General features: G+C 41.0%; 1 protein-coding gene across 1 annotated transcript in view; it reads right to left on the bottom strand.

Annotated features, from left to right (window-relative positions):
- Window positions 1-6,002: 6,002 nt before the first annotated feature.
- Window positions 6,003-20,714, bottom strand: part of LOC126474590 (dipeptidase 1-like) — a 353,541-nt gene continuing 338,829 nt past the window's right edge. Inside the window, exons 9-10 of the mRNA XM_050102064.1 lie at window positions 8,275-8,413; window positions 6,003-6,254 (exon numbers count right to left, since the gene is read on the bottom strand). Of these exons, the coding sequence (XP_049958021.1) occupies window positions 6,129-6,254; window positions 8,275-8,413 (265 nt within the window). The 3' untranslated portion in view covers window positions 6,003-6,128. The remainder of the gene's footprint in view (window positions 6,255-8,274; window positions 8,414-20,714) is intronic.

Genomic DNA, 20,714 nt, shown 5'->3' with positions numbered 1-20,714 from the left:
TCAGGTTACTGGATATGTGTAAACGATTACTGTTAACGTAATGAATACATTCTTTTACTTCTATCCGCGCAAATACATTTAAAAACATTTATTTTATTTTTCGTTTTTTTTGTATTTTAATTATTTATTTCTTTTACTGCTTATCAGTTTTTAAGTAGAAATTCGTCCAAGGAAATAGAAGGAGTTTTCCATGAGAAATGATTTGAAGTTAGATTTACAACCTGCTTTGCAACCTGTCATACATTTCATGATACTGGGCAAATCACGGAAGTTTTTTAGTTGCTGTGTAGTAAACTCCTTTCTGAGGCACTAAAAGCGTTAATAATCGGTAATGAAGGATATTTTTCACTCTACTGTTGTGGGTATGGACATCACTGACATCTCAAATTGTGATGGTTTACTTATAATGAATTTTGTTAGCGGATGTGTATTTTTAAGTTGCAGTTAAAATCCCTAGACCCTTTAATAGGTAACTAAGTGATGTCTGTGGTTGAGCGCCATATGTTATTCTCAGTGCCCGCTTTTGTGTAATCAATAGTGCCTTCCTAAATGATGAGTTACCCCACAAAATTATTCCATAAGGCATTATTGACTGCAAATGTGGAAAATATATCAGGAGATTGATACGTTTCCAAGATTAGCAACTATACGAAGAGCAAAAGTAGCTGAAGTTCATTGTTCGAGATGTTCAGTGACATGCCTCTTCCATTTCAAGTTGTCATCAGTATGTACACCTAAGAATTTGGAGAATTCTAGTCTGTTTACTGGCTCCTGCTCATGCATTACATCAGTTGTTGGTATGGCCCTGTTTGTTGTACCAGACTGAATATGGTGAGTTTTTTCAAAATTTTAGGGTGAACTCATTTTCTAAGAACTACTTTAAAATTCTTTAAAAAGTATAATTTTTCATCTCTTCTATTGTTTTATCTCTAATGGATTTTGTTTTAAGACTAGTACAGCCTGCAAAAGGTATCAATTCTGCTTGTTGAATGTTTATATTTCACATACACTGTATAAGAAATAGAAGTGGACCAAAAACTGAGCCCTGTGAGCCTCCCTCCCCAAGCACTCAAATTTTCTACCCTTCTGAGACTGTTTGAATGATTCAGGACAACATTTTCAACCTGTTTGTTGAAATACAAACCAGCTGTTTGTAAACACTTCAGTCCCATAAAATTTGAGTTTTTCTAAGAGACTCAGATAGATTTACATGTTTTGGAACGCTCGCAAAAAATACCAAATTGTGATATTTTCTTATTTAAGGTTTCTGCTATTTGAAGAGTGAATGTATAAATAGCATTCTCAGTCGAGCCGCTAATTTGGAATCCAAACTTGATGTGCTAAATAAATTGTTTCGACTTAAGTGTGAGGCTACTCTTGAGTAAGAATTTTGAAGAAAGACGTCAGTAACGAAATTGGATGATAACTTTAAGTCTATCTGGTGACTCTTCTTACGAATTGATTTAAGAATTGCGTATTGTAACCCATCTCGTAGAATTCCCTGTGCCAGTGAATCATTGCATATATATTGTTAAGACATTACTTACAAAATTGGAACAATTTTTTGAGAATTCGGTTTGAAATTCCATCAACACCACAAGAGCTTTTGTTTCCTAGAATTTTTCTAATTTTTTAATTTCAATGAGAGCTGCTGGTGATACCGCTAGTTTCTTAAAGTTTTGTGATATGAGATTTTTAATATAATCTCTTGCTTTTTTAACTGAACCATTGATTCCTATTTTTGCTGTTTCATTTAGAAAGTGACCGTTAAAAGTACTTGCAACTTGTGAGTTAACGGTCACAGAATTGGCACTGAGTTTAATTGTTATAGTATCCTACACTGCGATGGCATATCCTGTCTGCAATTAGACAATATCCCTTATATTGTTGTGTATTATGTGGTTCCTCGTACCAGAAAATAAAGTTTATCATTCACATTGTGTCACAGAACCAGACAAACAGAAAATCAAGAAAGAAATACGAACGGAAAGGACAACTCATTTACAGTGTGGCACGACCTGAAAATGAGTGGGTATCTAGCATGGATTCAGTAGCCATATTTGGGATCAACTGTCAGAAGTTACTGACTCACTATAGAGGTTCTAACAGGCAGTAACGTATAATCTAATGTTATATAAATTCTAAAATGGCGAATTCGTAGAGCCTCCGAGATGACAGCTGTTACAGTCTTACTTACCAGTTGTAGTTGCTCAGCCGACAGCCGTAAAAATTTTCTGAAGTGACCATTTGGTTGCTGGTGCTCGACGCTTTCTTCCAGTTTCTCCGTCTGAATGATGTAACGCATCCTGTACTGGTACCACTACGTCTACAGTTAGCTGATTCTCTGCGAGTCCTAGAATGGTCCTTTCCCGATACTGTCACCGCCTTACCGAGTCATTGTCCGAATAACCCTATAGTATCCTCTGTGCTGCTCGAGCAGCGGCCAGTGTAAAAGTTGAGAGTTCTTTTAGCAACGAGTGGAATGACAGCCTACATTTTAAGCTGGGCTTGCCCATTATCGTCGCGTATATGAATGCAAACTACAAACTACCGTAACCACTCAATTTTATTATTTTTTGCACTAGATGTTTCCACTATTACACTTCTTTCATTAAGTAGGTTTATGTAGATTATTAAAGTTAGGATGTACTGTATTTTGCGTATCCTTTGCCGTTGCAAGTAACAGAAGAAGAATGGCTGTTTTTTAAATGAACACACCGCCATTTGACTGTATTTTTGTTTATTTAATTACGACCCAGGTTTCGGCCTTTTATGCTATTTTCAAATGATTGCTAAAAGCAAAAATTGTCTACAGTAAGGCCACATCGACTTTCAAAAGATGTAAAATGTCTTAAACATTGAACGTAAATCAGTGCATAATTACGAAATATGTACTTACACTTTATGTCATTAACGTATATTGCACGACATCGAGCTCAAGCAGGACATCAAGGAACAAAACGAAAAAAAATTGAAACACAGCTAATCACAAAAGAGTATACTCGTAGTAAGTGCCGCTCATAATGTGTTCATCTTTTATACGTCCGACCCCAGTAGCTAATGGTCAGGGCGACAGAATGTCAATCTTAAAGGCCCGGGTTCGATTCCCGGCTGGGTCGGAGATTTTCTCCGTTTAGGTACTGGGTGTTGTGTTGTCCCAATCATCATCATTTCATCCCCGTCGACGCGCAAGTCGCCGAAGTGGAGTCAAATCGAAAGACTTGCACCCGGTGAACGGTCTACCCGACGGAAGACCCTAGTCTTACAAGATGATGATTTTCCATCTGGAATTTCTGGGCGGGGAATATTTTTCTTAATTTATGGTCAATTTTGAGCTTTTTGTCCTGCAATATATGTTAATGACATAAACTGGAAGTGCATATTTTGTAATAATACACTACTTTATTCATTGCTCAAGACATTTTACGTCTTTTGAAATTTTACGTGGTCTTACTGTATGCATTTTTTGCTTTTAGCAATCACTTGAAAATGGTGTTAACAGGCCGAAACACGGGTCGTAATTACATAAATAAAAATAGAGTCAAATGTTAGTGTGTTCACGTAAAAATTATTGTACCACTGTTGCTCAGTAACATCAAAAACAAAAGGCTGTATTAGAACAAACCTCCAAGTTAGTTTGAATGTTTTCATTGCACATGTGAGCAGTGACAAAATGTAAATACCACCGACAATGTTGCTTCCGATCACTGAAATGTATTAAGATTTATACTACAAGATAATAAAAGGCGACGAACCATGAAGGAATTAACCGAATGTGGTCGGAATCTGGAGATGTGATGTACATGTAGAGACAAACAAATGAGTACCATTTCATTTATTCAGGAGAAAGAACTTCACAGATGGAGCAAGTCAGTAAGGAGTTGGTGCGCCTCTGGCCCTTGTACATGCAGTTATTCGGTTTGGTACTGAACATCAGAGTTGCTGGATGCAGTCCTGAGGGATATCGTGCCAAATTTTGTCCAACTGGCGCGTTAGATCGTCAAAATCCGGAATTGGTGGGAGAGCCCCGCCCATAATGCTCCAAACAATCTCAGGCAAGAGGTGGTGCGGCGACCTGGCTGAACAAAGTAGTGACTGGCAAGCACAAAGACAAGCAGTAGATACTCACGCCATGTGTGACTGGAAATTGTCTTGCTGAAATGTGAACTAAGCATGGCTTGCCATGAAGGGTAACAAAACTGCGCGTAGAATATCGTCGACGTACTACTATACTCTAAGGGTGCCGCGGATGACAATCAACGGGGTTCTGCAACAAAAATAAATAAACATCACCTCAACCATCACTCCTGCTTCCTGGGCGACTGACATGTTGGTATCCCACTGCTACTCGGGGTGTCTTCAGACATGTCGTCGCTGGTCATCGAGACTCATTTCGGAATGTGACTCGTCACTGAAGACCAGACTACACCAGTCAATGAAATTTCAGGCCGAAGAAGTGTATGGAGAAGCGCACATTTTCATCCGGAAAGGAAGTTCCTTGAAGGGTTTTCGATACAAAGCCGGAAAGGTGAAAATCTGACAGCCAGGTCAGTAACGTGGTTATGGGTTGACTTCCCAATTCAACTAATCTATAGATTTTTTTTTCAGTCTAGCAGAATGCAGGCGCCCATTATGCAGGTGGTCGTTATCGTGGAGGAACATCACTTCACACAATCGTCCTGGTCGTTGTTATTGGATTGCATCTGCAAGACGTCTCCGTCGTTGACAATACATGTCAGTAGTGATGGTTACACCTCGTTGTACACCACACCGTCGCTGTACCATCAGTTGCGTAACATTATCTTTTGCGGCTATGCACAGGTCTTTGTACAGGAGGTTGCTGCTTTGTTTGGGCTCAACCATTCCTTTCTTTTCCTTATGTTAGTATAAAGACTTCATTTCTTGTGGACAATAACGATGCAGGATATGAATGGTCGGTGTTGATCAAGAGCCAATTGATGGCTAGCAAGCAAAGATGCACATGTGGTCAGCAACTGATTTATGTGATTTTGGCTGAGGATGTGTGGTGCCCATACATACGATTTCTAAACCTTCCCCGTTACTTGGGAAACGTCTCGCGTTGTTGGAATGTTCACAGTTCATCACATTTGCCTGTCGTCGAGCAAAGTGACGTGGATCATTGAGGATCTTCATCAAGCCCATATGGTCTTTCTGAACGTTGAGAGTCAATAAAACTCTCCTTAAAACGAGAAAACCATTTTCTTGCTGTGTTCTATCCATCAGCGCTATCCCCAAACACGACGCAAATGTTTCTGCCTGCCTCGGCTGCTGTCACACACAGACAAAAGAATATATTGAAAAGAATATATTGAAAAGAATATATTGAAAATGTTCCGATTTCTCCACTTGGTAATCCATTTTCAATAATCCACAATCCCTCTCACTATCTCCGTTTAGCAGAATGACAATTCGTAATAACGTAGCAAACTAGAAATAGAAAATGACATGAAATAAATAAACCCATAGCGATCGGAATGCCGATATGCAAAACAAAATCTTTACGAACTTATGCACCAATCTATTACATTACATCCATGGATTGTTTATTAACAGTGATCCACGTGATGATGGCGATATAATCCTCCGAAACGTCTAGTGAAAATAATAATATATGTAGCTGGTTTCAGTAATTTGTAGTTTCAACTGAAAGAGCATAGCGTCGGCTCGCGATTTCGGGCTTGGTGCGGTGTGCAACTATGAAGCGCCCCACTCAGCGGCTTATGAATGGTGCAATTATTCATCGAAGCAGTACACTGTACATTATATTTCAAAAACTTTTCATCGTTTCACTTCTATCGTCCAAACTGTCCATCTTTCGCGCCCATACACAGCTATATCCAACGGAGCACAGTATTGTGACGAAGAATAGTCAGGTCGTCACTGTATAAGTAATACCTCGCAGTTGAAAATACGAAACATAAGAATTTCGGCTAATGCTGTGACTGGGAAGTGACAAAGGATATCTTTGAGGATACAAAATCTTTAATCAAAGATATTATTTATTGATACAACGTTGAATAGCAAATAAATGACGGTATCAGTGATCGAGCATCTTAAAACCCGTCAGGAATGTCCAACAAAGTCACGAGTACACCAGAAGGGAGACGTCACAGCTCCATCTGGCGCTCGACCCTGGAGATGTCGAAGGTGCAGGGCGAGGTGGCCACCACGCCGGGGCCGGGCACCATGTCATCCCCCGCCACCACCCCGGTGGCTCGCATCTCATCCCGCACCTGCAACACACACACCAGGGCTGCGTAGTTCAATCTGCTCCCTCGAAGAACTGCATCGCCACTGTACCTGTAAAATATTAATGTAAAATTTCTTATTACCAAAAAAGGGTGAGTTCTGTTCTAACCAGATAAACGCATAAAAGAGTTTCTTGGTCACTTTGGGGCGCTATGTATGGTGTATTACTGATCATAAGATGTCATCTAATCCTATACTGCTGACGTGGGTCATGACGGTGAAGTAATGTATATGTTTCTGTCGGTTGTATATCAGAGAATAATATGAGTCGAGATGTAAACGTGGCTGAATCAAACAAATGAGCTGTCATGTTTGGACGTGCCTATGACCATAACGTGAATGAAATTGCGCGATGTGCTGGTATATCAACGCAAGGGTGTCCAAAGTGTGTACTAGGAAAGGCGTGTACCACTCGAAGCTGTGTGTCATTGGGTAAAAACATCGATCGTATAAAAATGCAACTCATCTGAGACCGATGAAGAATGCTACGTCTTGTCAATGATACTCATCTATTAATGCAAGTCCTTATCAGTTTCCGAGTGGAGTGAAATATATACAGTGGATATTTGCAGTCTTGTACCTCTCATATGGCAAGTGCTCACAGCTCTGTGTAACGCTGTACGTCTTAAATGGACTAAACAGTACTGAAATTGGACAGCAGCTCAGTGGAGGCCCGTAGTGTGGTCCGAGGAGTCATGATTTGAGCTCATTTCAAGCGGTTCAGGGTGCAGAATGCACCAAAGGACCATGCAGGTGTTTAAACCCATAGTGTCTAAAGAATTTATGCAGGTATCTAGCACCAAATGACTTTGTTCAGTTCACGTAATTATCACAAAGTACGGGTGATGGTTTGTGGATGCGGATCTGGCGTCGAACAGTGTCCAACATGTGTTCCATCGGGCGAATTTGCTGACATCAAAGCAAGTTCACCTCCATTCACCTCCAACAATTATAGCACGATTCTGACTTATGCAAGGACAATTATCCTGATGGAAATGCCCTCTAACATGAAGCGATGCGAGAGGTCCACAATAACTTTCACGCAGTCCGCGGCTGTCATGATGCCTTTGATTATCAGCCAAACTCAAAAATGGAGCCCATGTGATGGTCCCCACTACCTTATGGCTGTACCTACCGTCCTTCGTCAGTGGTGGGTACAAGTTTTGAGCAGCCGGCCGCCCGGATGACGGCCTATCTAGACAACATCTTCGACTTAGTGCCACAAGAAACGTGAGTCGTCCGATCAGGCGATTTATTTCTGTTGACTCAGGGTCCAATCTTGGTGATCGAGTCCTGATCCAGTTTTAACTGACGATGCCGCTGTGTCAACATCCGAGGACGTAGGTGTCACCTGCGGCAGAACTTTCCTGGTTAGAACAATACTATCGAACCTTTACTTGCCCACTGATTCTCCTCGAGCTAAATACGCCAGAAAATATCCATGGCTATTTGGAACAGTGGATTAAACGAAGCGATCAATATTCTCGTAATTTGTCTGATCTATGGCATCTGTCAACGAATAGCTTTGGATAGATTAAGCTTTCAGAAGAAACGGACTTTCTTCCTCGCCGAACTGAGGTCATTTCTGTACTGGAGATTCTGTGTTTTACAATATCTCGTTGATGATTCCTGGGCATGAGTAATATTTTGTTCGTGTGCTTGTTTTGGTTGAGTTAAAAATGGTGAAATTATGTTTCCGCAGAGGTTATAATTTTGTGTTGCACTTTTATTTTCTATTGGCCTATTTCAATCTCATGGCCATTATCTAGCATCTGCATGTAAGCTGCCATGTGTGTACTGTTCGTAGACCATTCACATTCACATGCACGTTATTGATAGTGACTATCAGGTTGAAACCGGTCTACAGCGAATATGATAAATAGATAAAATTACAGCCTGAGCGAAAATATGTCTTCATTTAACCTGTTATTTGATGTTTGTGGAGCCACTGAAGAAGAAAACAAATGACAAATCACACAAACATGGAATGCAGTGTAGCCTTACCTTTTCAACGGCGCGGAATACTCTCAGCAGGTTCAGTCCTGCGACCTTCTTCAGGTCGTCCGGGGTCCAGTCGCCCCGCCGTAGCAACTCGGTAAACAGCTCAGGATACATGGACACATCCTCTAGGCCGCGCGGAGTCCTGCAGCAGCAAATGCTCCTGAATTATTCAGCAAACCTTGTGTCCGCCATTCTCGCTTGCTTTTAGCACTCAAAAAGAGACTTGCGAGTACGGCGGCTTGTATTTTCACCTGAAATGCATGTCTTTTATACGCCAAGTGAAGTTTTAAGAAGTCAGTAGCTCCATATAACATAATACATCGTGGTAGGGAGAAAGTTTGTTGCTAATACAGACTGCAAAACTCAACTGCGAAAATCATTTGGTTTGAAACAGTGCATGAGGTGATAAAGTAGCCAATTTCGTCAACACTACCGAAATCAGTACGTAAACGATCCAATAACTTCTTGCAGTACATATTAATATAAACACTGTCTTTTTGAACCCTGTGAATAATAATTCGTTTCTGCATAAAATTGCACACATGAATAACACTGTGCTCGCAGGGATAAGACAACTGATGTAGTTTTTCAATTCCTCAATTAATAGTGATTAATCGAATGTTGCGATTTCTGTAGTCGTTTATGTTAAATGAAGCAATATTAAAGTTTAACATCTCGTCTGCGATGATGTATTAGAATCGAGCGCAAACTCAGTTAGGAGATAGATGGGTAAAGATGGTAAAGATCTCGAGCGTGTCCTTTTCAAAGGAACCCTCCCCATGACGTTAGGCTTTAGCGAAGTAGAAAAGCCAGGGGAAAGGTTAATTTGAATAACCTAACTGGGAACTTGTAACCTCCCCCTCACTTATCGACCTTAATGACAGTGAAAAATTAAACCGCGTGTACCTAATGGAAATTTGGGAAAAGCAATCGTCACCGAAGTTAATCTGTCGGTAAAGAGGGAGGAAAGGGTTACATCTAAATGAAAGGAAAAATGCAAATGAAACTGGTGGAAATTAATTTTGAAAAGGGGTAAAGTTAATGAAGAAAGTAAATGTGCGGCCGTTACGTTAACAATTAACTAGCAGTAATTAGATATTTGAGATTTGGGGGAAATTACGATCGCCAGTCCTAAGGACAATTACTATAGTAACTCAAAAAGAAAGGTAATTACACATATAATTAGCACTAGAAGCGTGGCAACTGAAGGTTGACACGTGTAGTGTCAAAACTAAAAGTTTGCCAGAAGTAATAACTTTCGCTGCACTCTGACTTAATTTAGCAAAATAATTAATAAAACCGGAAAACTGAAAGTTAATTTAGTGACTGAAATTAATAAGAAGCTTTCTTTCTTAAGCACATCGAAATTCAGTAAAATACGATTAGTCTTGGACTACCTCAACAATCATTTCAAAAGCTACTTGAATCCACGCAATTTAGAAATAAGAGATTTAGCTTTGAACTTGAATTAAATGATTCTGAACAATTAACAATAGTAAAATTTAGTATGTACCAAGCTGAGCTGCAGTCACAGGTAACTAAAATACGGTAACAAAACTCGCACTCTTAATTTGTGCTTGTGCAATCTAAATATTGTAGCCAGCTGAACTTTGAAATTAAAGCAGTGAAATCGAATGATGCTGGCGTTTGAATAACGACCCTCGGGCTCATTTCGGAAAAGGAAGGGACCCTGCTTGGCAATGCAATTGGGACAATGAGCAACAAAGGTTCATGCTAAGTTGCTGTAATTTTGCGAGGCAAATGGAACAATTTGAAAAGCTGAGGCCTGCCATACAGTTCTGAAACTTTACGTGCTTTTAGTCTTCCTTGTTGGTTGATTGAAGGTTTGAAGCCGTCGATCGAGGAGGTGGCGACAGTCACTCATTGTCGGCCGTCGCTGTTGCAGAAGCTGGATGTTGGCGCGCCTTCTTCTCGACACGGTCACCAGGCGAAACGGGCTCTTGATGTGCGCCAGCTAATGCTTCCTGTCCGCGACACCATGTCAGAAACTATCATCGCGAGTCGAGCGCAATTACATGCTGCCAAACCCCGAAAGCGCGGCAACTCGCGGGAGCGTCACACAACACACCTGCACCACTCGCTGCTCCAGCCAGACTGTCTCTGCCCGCGCTCCACGCGGCAGAGTTAACACTACCAAAGATCCTACACAATTTGATTCTTCACACGACCCATCGATGTAAATCGTTCGATAGCAGTTTTCCCTAGGCAAGACCCAGCGTAAAAATACAAATAATATTTACGAAACAAACCAATTATACATCGACATGAGTGCATAAATATATATATATATATATATATATATATATATATATATATATACAAACAGTAAAACAATTACAATATATAAAGAGACAGAAATGTCATATCTTGAGGTAACAAAACAAGGAAAAAAAATAATAGTACAATAGATGGAAATAGGAGGATATGCATTTCCGGCGTTACACGTGCCCCACATTGTCTGAGGATGTTCGTGTAACGTAAACAGACTCAGAAAATGTCCCAAAAAAGAAACAGCGGAAATGCATATGCTCAAAACATCAACAAAATTTAGCATTCGTCTAATTAATCATAAATCAATTTTTAGACCATAATAATTGAGTGGAGACACTCCTAATCTTATTCCACTCTGTCATCTTGCACAAAATAAAACAGGTTGACAACATATTAAAATTCATAGAAGATATAGAAAATGGTTTAGCTATTCCAAAATCGTCAAAATCCGTAACACTATCATGAAATGGAATACTATTTACAAAATTAATCAGAGTACATGGTCATAAAAACAGGTAGATCAAAATACGCAAATTAATTATTAATTACATAGAATACACATTTTATATAAACTTTTCGTAATTAATACGCTTGCCATGAGAGTCCACTTAATGCTAAACAAGAAAATAATATTCAGTAGATCGAAAAAAACATAAGTATTGACAGCAGAATTCTTTCACATCATCTGTCCGGGAAGAAAAACAATTCCGCCTTCCGTACTCGCAAGTACAAAGAATGCCGACAGCGGCACAAGAGCCGACAGCGGCACCGCCTCGCCAGTATTGTTGCGCCCGCCTGTGCGGCACGCTTGATCTCACTCGCCTGTGTAACGGCATTTCCAGAACGTCCGTTTCACTGAATTCTTTCGGAAAAACTCACTCCCGAGTTATCTCAAGGAGTCCATTAACACTATCACAGTGGATAACTCAACACTATCCATCATCACACATGTACAAGCCTGAAACCTAAAACAGCGTCTAAGTACATCGGCAATGACTAGTAAAACACATATTCATGGAATCTTACAGCTAGTTACAACATCATATTTACATTGCTTAATCTACTGTGACTCAGCTGAAAACTTAAACTAGCAGCTTGGATTTTTAAATTGATTAATATTCAGTAACTCTTAAATCATTTAATCAACATAAATTACTTATTAATTACAACTTCTTTAATGACCTCTAGGTCAGGCAAAAGCATCGCCACATGGCACATCCTTAAATCTTACACTCTATATCTACATACTGTACAAATTACCCTATCTGTGGTACTAATCAATCCTTGGTTGGTACAATTTCAGGTCTACAATGTTTCGTATACCTAATAGCTTTCCAGAGCGTGGATACTCTAAGCAATAAGCATTTGTGTGAGGTATACCAATGACTTTATATGGTCCATTATAAACAAACTTAAATTTAGAGATTTCATTGTCTATCTCGCTCGATTTCTCATGAGCTTTTACAAGTACTAAGTCTCCGATCGCAAACTTAGCAAAACGCACTTTAGCGTCATGACGACGTATGCGAGCATCGGCTTTAAGCTTCATTACTTCTCGCAAACGATCTTTTTTCACACCAATACTAATGTCAATCCGTGGAGGGAATTTGATTATCTCTTCCACTAAACTTTTACTTCTGTCATCCAACAGGATTTCCTCTGGAGAAAATCCCGTCGATTCATGTCTCAAGGTGTTCATAATTCTCTCAAATACTGCTACATATTTGCCCCATGCCCTATGGTTGTGATGGCAATAGGTACGGCACAGTCGGCCTAGTTCGCGCATATACCTCTCAGCGGGATTCCCAGCCGGACAATAAGCAGAAATATGTATCACCTCGACCCCATTACTTTCCATGCCTTCATTCCACAACTTAGAAGTAAATTGTGCCCCCTTGTCTGATAGAATCGCCTTGGGCTTACCAATATGAACAAAATAATCGTTCACAAGCTTGCTATAGACCGCTTTGGCTGTAGCTTTCCTAATCGGGTATAGTTTGATGAACTTGGAAAAAGCTTCTAGCACTACTAAAATGTAGGCAAAGTTTCCTGATGACTTGGGCAAAGGTCCGTACAAGTCCACGCACAGTAACTCAAAGGTGTCGTTAGGCCTTATACTTTGCATAGGACCACGACTCGTACAGTTGGTAACCTTCACCTTCTGACATAAATCGCAAGTTTTCACTCTGTCAGTAACTCGTTTTAACATGTTGTTAAAATGCACTACTTCACTCAGCTTTTCCGTACATTTCTTTGGTCCACAGTGACCATACACCAAATGGTAGTAGTCTATTATTTCCGTGACGTATTTGGTGGGCCAGCATACCCGCCAAATATTACTATCTTCACCCTTACGTATGTACAAGATATGATCGTATATCTTGTAATACTTCCTTAATTTCTCTCCTTCTGGACTCTTTTCATCATATCGGGTTTTCACCATATTTAAACAACCATCCTCGTTCTGATGACGACGTAGATTCTTACAGATGTTCATTATTAATTTACGTCCCTCAACTTCTTTAAAATAGTACAATTTGACCACTCCATCTGCCTCATCTTTCAATAGACCTTGATTAGACTCGGGCAACCGCGACAGCGCATCCGCTACGCAATTGTCGGTCCCTTTTACGTAAGAGATGTCATAGTTAAATTGCTGAAAATACAACGACCACCTCGTCAGTCTTTCGTGAAGTAGTTTACAATCCTTCAGATAAATGAGCGCCTTATGGTCCGTATGAACAATCACCTTACGGTCCTATAGGTAACCCTTGAACTTCTTGAATCCCCACACGATAGCGAGACACACTTTCTCAGAAAGCGTGTAGTTTCGCTCACTTTTTGATAAAGTTCGACTCGCGAACGCTATCGTCCGGTGTTCCTTATCCTCTCCTTTACCAACTTCTTGGAACAGTTCTACCCCCACCCCGTAATTCGACGAATCCGTTCCCAGATGGAAGGGTAGCGATAAATCAGGATGAAATAGTATGTTAGATCTTAACAACTCGTCTTTTAATCTCTCGAAAGCGGTCTGACACCCGTCAGTCCACACAAACGGAACATTTTTGCGTAAGAGGTTATTCAAATTTTCATCATTAAACACTTGTCCTTTTACAAATTTACGGTAAAATCCTGTGAGCCCCAGAAAACTTTTTAACTGTTTCCTAGACTTGGGTGGAGGACAATTCCTTATTGCCTCTAGTTTCTCTGGGTCTTTCGTAATACCAGCAGTGGTAATTACATGCCCTAAAAATTTCAGTTCCTGCTTCACAAATTCGCATTTCTTTAGCTTTAGAGTCATTCCGCCACGGCGCAATGCTCTAAAAACTTCATCTAACAGGTCACAATGGTCATGCCAAGTGGCATTGGCCAACAATAGGTCGTCAACATATACAGTTAATCTTGAACTCAAAGCCGGTCCTAGCACTTTATCTAGGGCCCTGATGAATACGGACACAGATATATTAAGTCCAAACGGCAGTACTCTAAACTGATAACACCTGCCCGCAAACAAGAAGGCGGTGTATGGCCTAGATTCTTCTTCGAGTTCTATTTGCCAGTAACTAGCCGTCAGATCGAGGCTAGTCATGAACTTAACGTCATGAAAACGTTGCAAAATCTCCTCCATACTCTCTGGTCTGTCTGTTTTGCGTTGAACGACCCTATTCAACGTGCGTGCGTCAATCACAATACGCACACTACCATCCCGTTTTGCTACAATGACCAAACCGTTATTGTATGGACTCTTACTTCTTTCAATCACTCCCCATTCGATCATCTTATCTATCTCCCGTTGCACTGCTTCCTTTTTGGACAGCGGTATAGCTTACGGTCTCACGAAGAATGGTTCGTGCGGAATTACGTGCAACTTGCATTTATATCCTTCCATAAGTCCCGGTTTGTCTGAAAACACACTCTTATTCCTCATTATTACTTCATACAGGCCTCGTCTTTGTTCGTGTGTTACGTTTGACACACCGTCTACAATAATTTCCAATTCACTTTCTATACTATTGTCAATGCCGAGATTCCTCACATTACAGTAGTTCAAATTCATACCTACGTCAATACCATTGGGCCAGTTAACAATGCGTATAGGCTGGTATTGCCTATGCACACCGTCTCCTGCCTCGTCAAAACTAACTACTATTGTTTTATCTTGGGACGTACATGTCAAAGTTTTGCTTTCGCAATTAATCACTGCACGGTACTTTAATAGCCAATCTAACCCGATAATTACTTCCGTAGTTAAGTCTGGCACGACGACAAACTCTTGCTCAAATTGTGCCCCACATATCTTGAAGTTGACAAAAATCTGTTTTGTGACCGGTTTACTGGCCTTCCCAGTAGCACCGATAATTTTCACTCCTGTTACTGGCATAACTACGATGCCGGGTCTGTTTTTCAGTAGCTCAAATATTTTCCCAGATACAGCACTCAGTTCTGCACCGGTGTCCATCAACGCGTTTAGTTGTAGGTCGTGCATATTAACAGACACTACTATCTGTCTACACTTGTCCTCGACAGTTCCTTTATTTTCCCACAGTAAATCCTCCTCTATATCCAGGTCATTCCAGAACAAACCATCCGGCTTTGATCCTAAATCCGGTTTATCTGGCGGCTTTTTCAGCCTCTGTTCACTTACAGTTTTAATTTCAACACGTTTGTCCTGAGGCTTAGTCTCTAGCTTCGCCTCCAATACCGAAACCTTTTCCTGTAACTCGTCAACTAGTGAGTGTTGCTTTGCTATCAATTCACTAATTGTCACCTTCGTTGATTCCACTTTGGTCAGATTGATCTCATCTGCCAATCTACCTGGAGGAATGTGCCCAGTAGCATCTGAAATTACTTCCTCTGGATCTGCACAACCCACACTGCTATCGTCTGACTGTATAATGTCAGCTCTAACCTCATACACGCTGTAATTTATGTGCTTTTCTACCAATCGTGTCCGGCTATCACTAAACTTTTCGTAATCTTTCTCCTTAATACTCTCGCAACGTTTAAACTGGAGGTTTGCGTCGGATGGGTCGGCTACTTCTATCACTATAACTTTCGGTAAAGTCTGCCGGTTAGGGCCAGAACTTTCCGTTACTACTTCAACATCTAACTCCTGCGGGACGAAACACGACGAATCTTGCTCGTGCTCCCCATTAACATCAACTATTTCTGGTAAAGTCTGCCGGTTAGGGCCAGAACTTTCCATCACTTCACAAATACTATCTTCCTGTGGGACGAGACGCGGCAAATTCTGCCCGCGCTCTCCATAAATGCTTCTCCCGTACAGGCCCCTATAATCTCTTAGTTCGTCGTATAAGCGACCGAACTGCCTTAACCAGACCTCATCCCTCTCTGCATCCCCTCGCTCAATGACGGACGTGTTATCCGACATCTGATCTTCTCTCAACAATTGCGAATCATTCTTAAACTCAATCTCCAGTTCCGCTGTGGGTATTACAGCTGCCCCTTTATAATCGATTTCCGGAACACTACTTAAATTGTTCTCACTGACAGTGAATGTATTTTCTACTGCCGTGTATACAGTTGATCTACTACTTGTGGGCGCACTCCTTTCTCCTAACACTGGCACACTCTCCCGCCGTTGATTATTCCACACGGAATTTTCATAACGACGACACCTGGGTTTTCTCCTGTTATTGGGCCGCCAAAATTTCTCCACGCCTGGTCGGCCCCTCACCGGCGCGGCTAATGGTTTCCCTGTCTCGTCCCAGCAGATACGCTCCCCGGATGCTGCTGAGGCGGCTGATCACACCCTCTGGCGTTATTACTATTCTGTGAAGCCCGTATCACGTTAGTATGATACTGGTTTCCGTCATTCCTGTTATTTGCATTGTACCGATTGTTATTACGGTCCGAACCATTATTGTTATTGCTGCCATGGTTGCGGTATGCATTATGCCCGTGGTTATCGTTGTTGTGGTTGCTGTGGTACCCGTTGTTGTTACCACGGCCTCTGCCACTGTCGCGATTATTGCGCCAATTGTCCTCGTCCTCCACTCTTTCCAGGAAATCATTGATTGTCCTGTAATTGCTTCCTACGTATCGTTTTGTATCATCTGGAAGCTTCTTGTAGAGTTCCCAGACTATTTCGGATTCCGAGCGGCGGTCACGCAAATATTCCAACTTGCGGATCCAGCCCTCACAAAACTTCATCGAACCGCGCGAATTCGCATCGAAAGGCCTCGATACGACAAATTCGCGCCAGACACTTTGCTGTTTATGCTCTGACCAGTATTCGGCCAGAAACAAATTTTTAAATTCGTCAAAAGTCAGGTTCGTAATGTTGAGGTTTAAGCCCCAACGCTTGGCATCACCAGCCAACACATCAATAATCGCATTAATTTTTCTCTTATCAGTCCATGATCTGGGTAAAACTCTTTCACAATTCTTAATGAAATCCGTCGCGTGTATACCGCCTTTTTTCAAGGGGTCGAACCGCTCCTCTTTCGTCAACAATTCCGAACTATGTGCATAGATTGGCACATAGCTCTGTTTTTCGTCAAGTTTCTTTTCTAATTCCGACACTCTCGTAATTACTTGGCAAGTGGTTGTCGCAAGCGTTTCTACTTCCCTTTTTTTTTCTTCGCAGGTATTAGCCTGCTTCGTCACTTTGGTATCTACTTCGGATACTAAAGCCTTTAAAGTTTCCACCTTCTTTTGATCCTCTTTTTTCACTAATTGAATTTGTTCCGTCACCTTATTCTCGATGATCGGAGCAACTGATTCTCCTACACTTTTCTCGATTCTGCTAATTTCAGAATTAAAACGAGTATTTATGCTCGCAATTTCCGCCTGAACGCCTATCATTTCCTGTTTAAGATTACCGATTTCGGTATTAATTACAACAATATCTTCTTTGATTTTATCAACTTTTGTGTTAACAACTCCAACATTGTTGATAACAACGTTAATAGCTTTGTTCTGATTGTCTAGCATCCGTTCAAATTTTTCAGACTGAGCTTCTTGCTTGGCAGCCTGATCTTCTTGCTTGGCCGATTGACTCTTGATTTAGTTAACCAAACATGCAATAAATCAGTTAAATTCCCGGAAACTACCTGTTTTACTTCCGCAGCGGCTTCCTCTTTAATTTTCCCCCCGTATTCGTCATCAAGGGATTCAGATTTGATTTTCACTTCCGATTCCGAAACATTTTCTAAAGTTTGGAATTCCATTTCTGCTCTTTGTTGCGTTTCGGCGGTCGCGTCTTTCATGTTCGCCGCCTGCCCCTGAACAATTGGTACCGCGGTGCGCGTTTCCCACTGTTCGACCGATTTTTCCGTATCCAAGTCTACCAAATTTTGGTAATTGTTGCCTTCACTCATTTTAATAATTTTCAATATAAATGCCAAATCTCAAATATAATTAGGATTACTCCCACTACTTATTCTCGCTGACGTAACGGCCTGTACGTAACCAGTACTTCGTTACAAGATTTGCAACATACAAAATTCGTGTCCAGAACAACCTCAAATCCGAAAATTGTCCTGTCACCAGGTCGCCACGTGTAACCTCCCCCTCACTTATCGACCTTAATGACAGTGAAAAATTAAACCGCGTGTACCTAATGGAAATTTGGGAAAAGCAATCGTCACCGAAGTTAATCTGTCGGTAAAGAGGGAGGAAAGGGTTACATCTAAATGAAAGGAAAAATGCAAATGAAACTGGTGGAAATTAATTTTGAAAAGGGGTAAAGTTAATGAAGAAAGTAAATGTGCGGCCGTTACGTTAACAATTAACTAGCAGTAATTAGATATTTGAGATTTGGGGGAAATTACGATCGCCAGTCCTAAGGACAATTACTATAGTAACTCAAAAAGAAAGGTAATTACACATATAATTAGCACTAGAAGCGTGGCAACTGAAGGTTGACACGTGTAGTGTGAAAACTGAAAGTTTGCCAGAAGTAATAACTTTCGCTGCACTCTGACTTAATTTAGCAAAATAATTAATAAAACCGGAAAACTGAAAGTTAATTTAGTGACTGAAATTAATAAGAAGCTTTCTTTCTTAAGCACATCGAAATTCAGTAAAATACGGTTAGTCTTGGACTACCTCAACAATCATTTCAAAAGCTACTTGAATCTACGCAATTTAGAAATAAGAGATTTAGCTTTGAACTTGAATTAAATGATTCTGAACAATTAACAATAGTAAAATTTAGTACGTACCAAGCTGAGCTGCAGTCACAGGTAACTAAAATACGGTAACAAAACTCGCACTCTTAATTTGTGCTTGTGCAATCTAAATATTGTAGCCAGCTGAACTTTGAAATTAAAGCAGTGAAATCGAATGATGCTGGCGTTTGAATTTCAACGACCCTCGGGCTCATTTCGGAAAAGGAAGGGACCCTGCTTGGCAATGCAATTGGGACAATGAGCAACAAAGGTTCATGCTAAGTTGCTGTAATTTTGCGAGGCAAATGGAACAATTTGAAAAGCTGAGGTCTGCCATACAGTTCTGAAACTTTACGTGCTTTTAGTCTTCCTTGTTGGTTGATTGAAGGTTTGAAGCCGTCGATCGAGGAGGTGGCGACAGTCACTCATTGTCGGCCGTCGCTGTTGCAGAAGCTGGATGTTGGCGCGCCGTCTTCTCGACACGGTCACCAGGCGAAACGGGCTCTTGATGTGCGCCAGCTAATGCTTCCCGTCCGCGACACCATGTCAGAAACTATCATCGCGAGTCGAGCGCAATTACATGCTGCCAAACCCCGAAAGCGCGGCAACTCGCGGGAGCGTCACACAACACACCTGCTCCACTCGCTACTCCAGCCAGACTCCCACAGCTCTGTCCGCGCTCCACGCGGCAGAGTTAACACTACCAAAGATCCTACACACTTTGATTCTTCACACGACCCATCGATGTAATCGTTCGATAGCAGTTTTCCCTAGGCAAGACCCAGCGTAAAAACACAAATAATATTTACGAAACAAACCAATTATACATCGACATGAGTGCATAAATATATATATATACAAACAGTAAAACAATTACAATATATAAAGAGACAGAAATGTCATATCTTGAGGTAACAAAACAAGGAAAAAAATAATAGTACAATAGATGGAAATAGGAGGATATGCATTTCCGGCGTTACAAACTGAACCTATATCCTCCCGAATTCGTGTCCCTTGTCTTATTTCTTGCACCTCCTCACTCGGTGCTTTTATTGTTGATAGCCGCTGATGTGACATTTAACTGCTGTCGTAATTTTCATTTTCACCTGCATGCAGTTTCTTTGACAGCGAATTTCATTTGCTTTGGTGATTCAAGAACTCTGATTACAGATATACAGGGTGTTACAAAAAGGTACGGCCAAACTTTCAGGAAACATTCCTCACACACAAAGAATGAAAATATGTTATGTGGACATGTGTCCGGAAACGCTTTTTTTCCATGTTAGAGCTCATTTTATTACTTCTCTTCAAATCACATTAATCATGGAATGGCAACACACAGCAACAGAACGTATCAGCGTGACTTCAAACTCTTTGTTACAGGAAATGTTCAAAATGTCTTCCGTTAGCGAGGATACATGCATCCACCCTCCGTCGCATTGAATCCCTGATGCGCTGATGCAGCCCTGGAGAATGGCGTATTGTATCACAGCCGTCCACAATACGAGCACGAAGAGTCTCTACATTTGATACCGGGGTTGCGTAGACAAGAGCTTTCAAATGTCCCTATAAATGAAAGTCAAGAGGGTTGAGGTCAGGACAGCGTGGAGGCCATGGAATTGGTCCGCCTCTACCAATCCATCGGTCACCGAATCTGTTGTTGAGTAGCGTACGAACAGTTCGACTGAAATGTGCAGGAGCTCCATCGTCCATGAACCACATGTGTCGTACTTGTAAAGGCACATGTTCTAGCAGCACAGCATGAAATCATGATAACGTGCTCCATTGAGCGTAGGTGGAAGAAACTAAAATGAGTTCTAACATGGAAATTAAGCATTTCCGGACACATGTCCACATAACATCTTTTCTTTATTTGTGTGTGAGGAATGTTTCCTGAAAGTTTGGCCGTACCTTTTTGTAACACCCTGTATATAGGACCCCAGAGATTCTCAGCACAGCGAATACTGCAGTTCATCGAAGAGCGGACGGGATGATTATGAACTCCATTTCAGAGGA

Source organism: Schistocerca serialis, chromosome 4 (assembly GCF_023864345.2).
Source record: "Schistocerca serialis cubense isolate TAMUIC-IGC-003099 chromosome 4, iqSchSeri2.2, whole genome shotgun sequence".
NCBI classification, from domain to species: Eukaryota; Metazoa; Arthropoda; class Insecta; order Orthoptera; family Acrididae; genus Schistocerca; species Schistocerca serialis.
The sequence above is the reverse complement of the archived record's forward strand: the minus strand, read 5'-3'. Positions and strand labels throughout refer to the sequence as shown.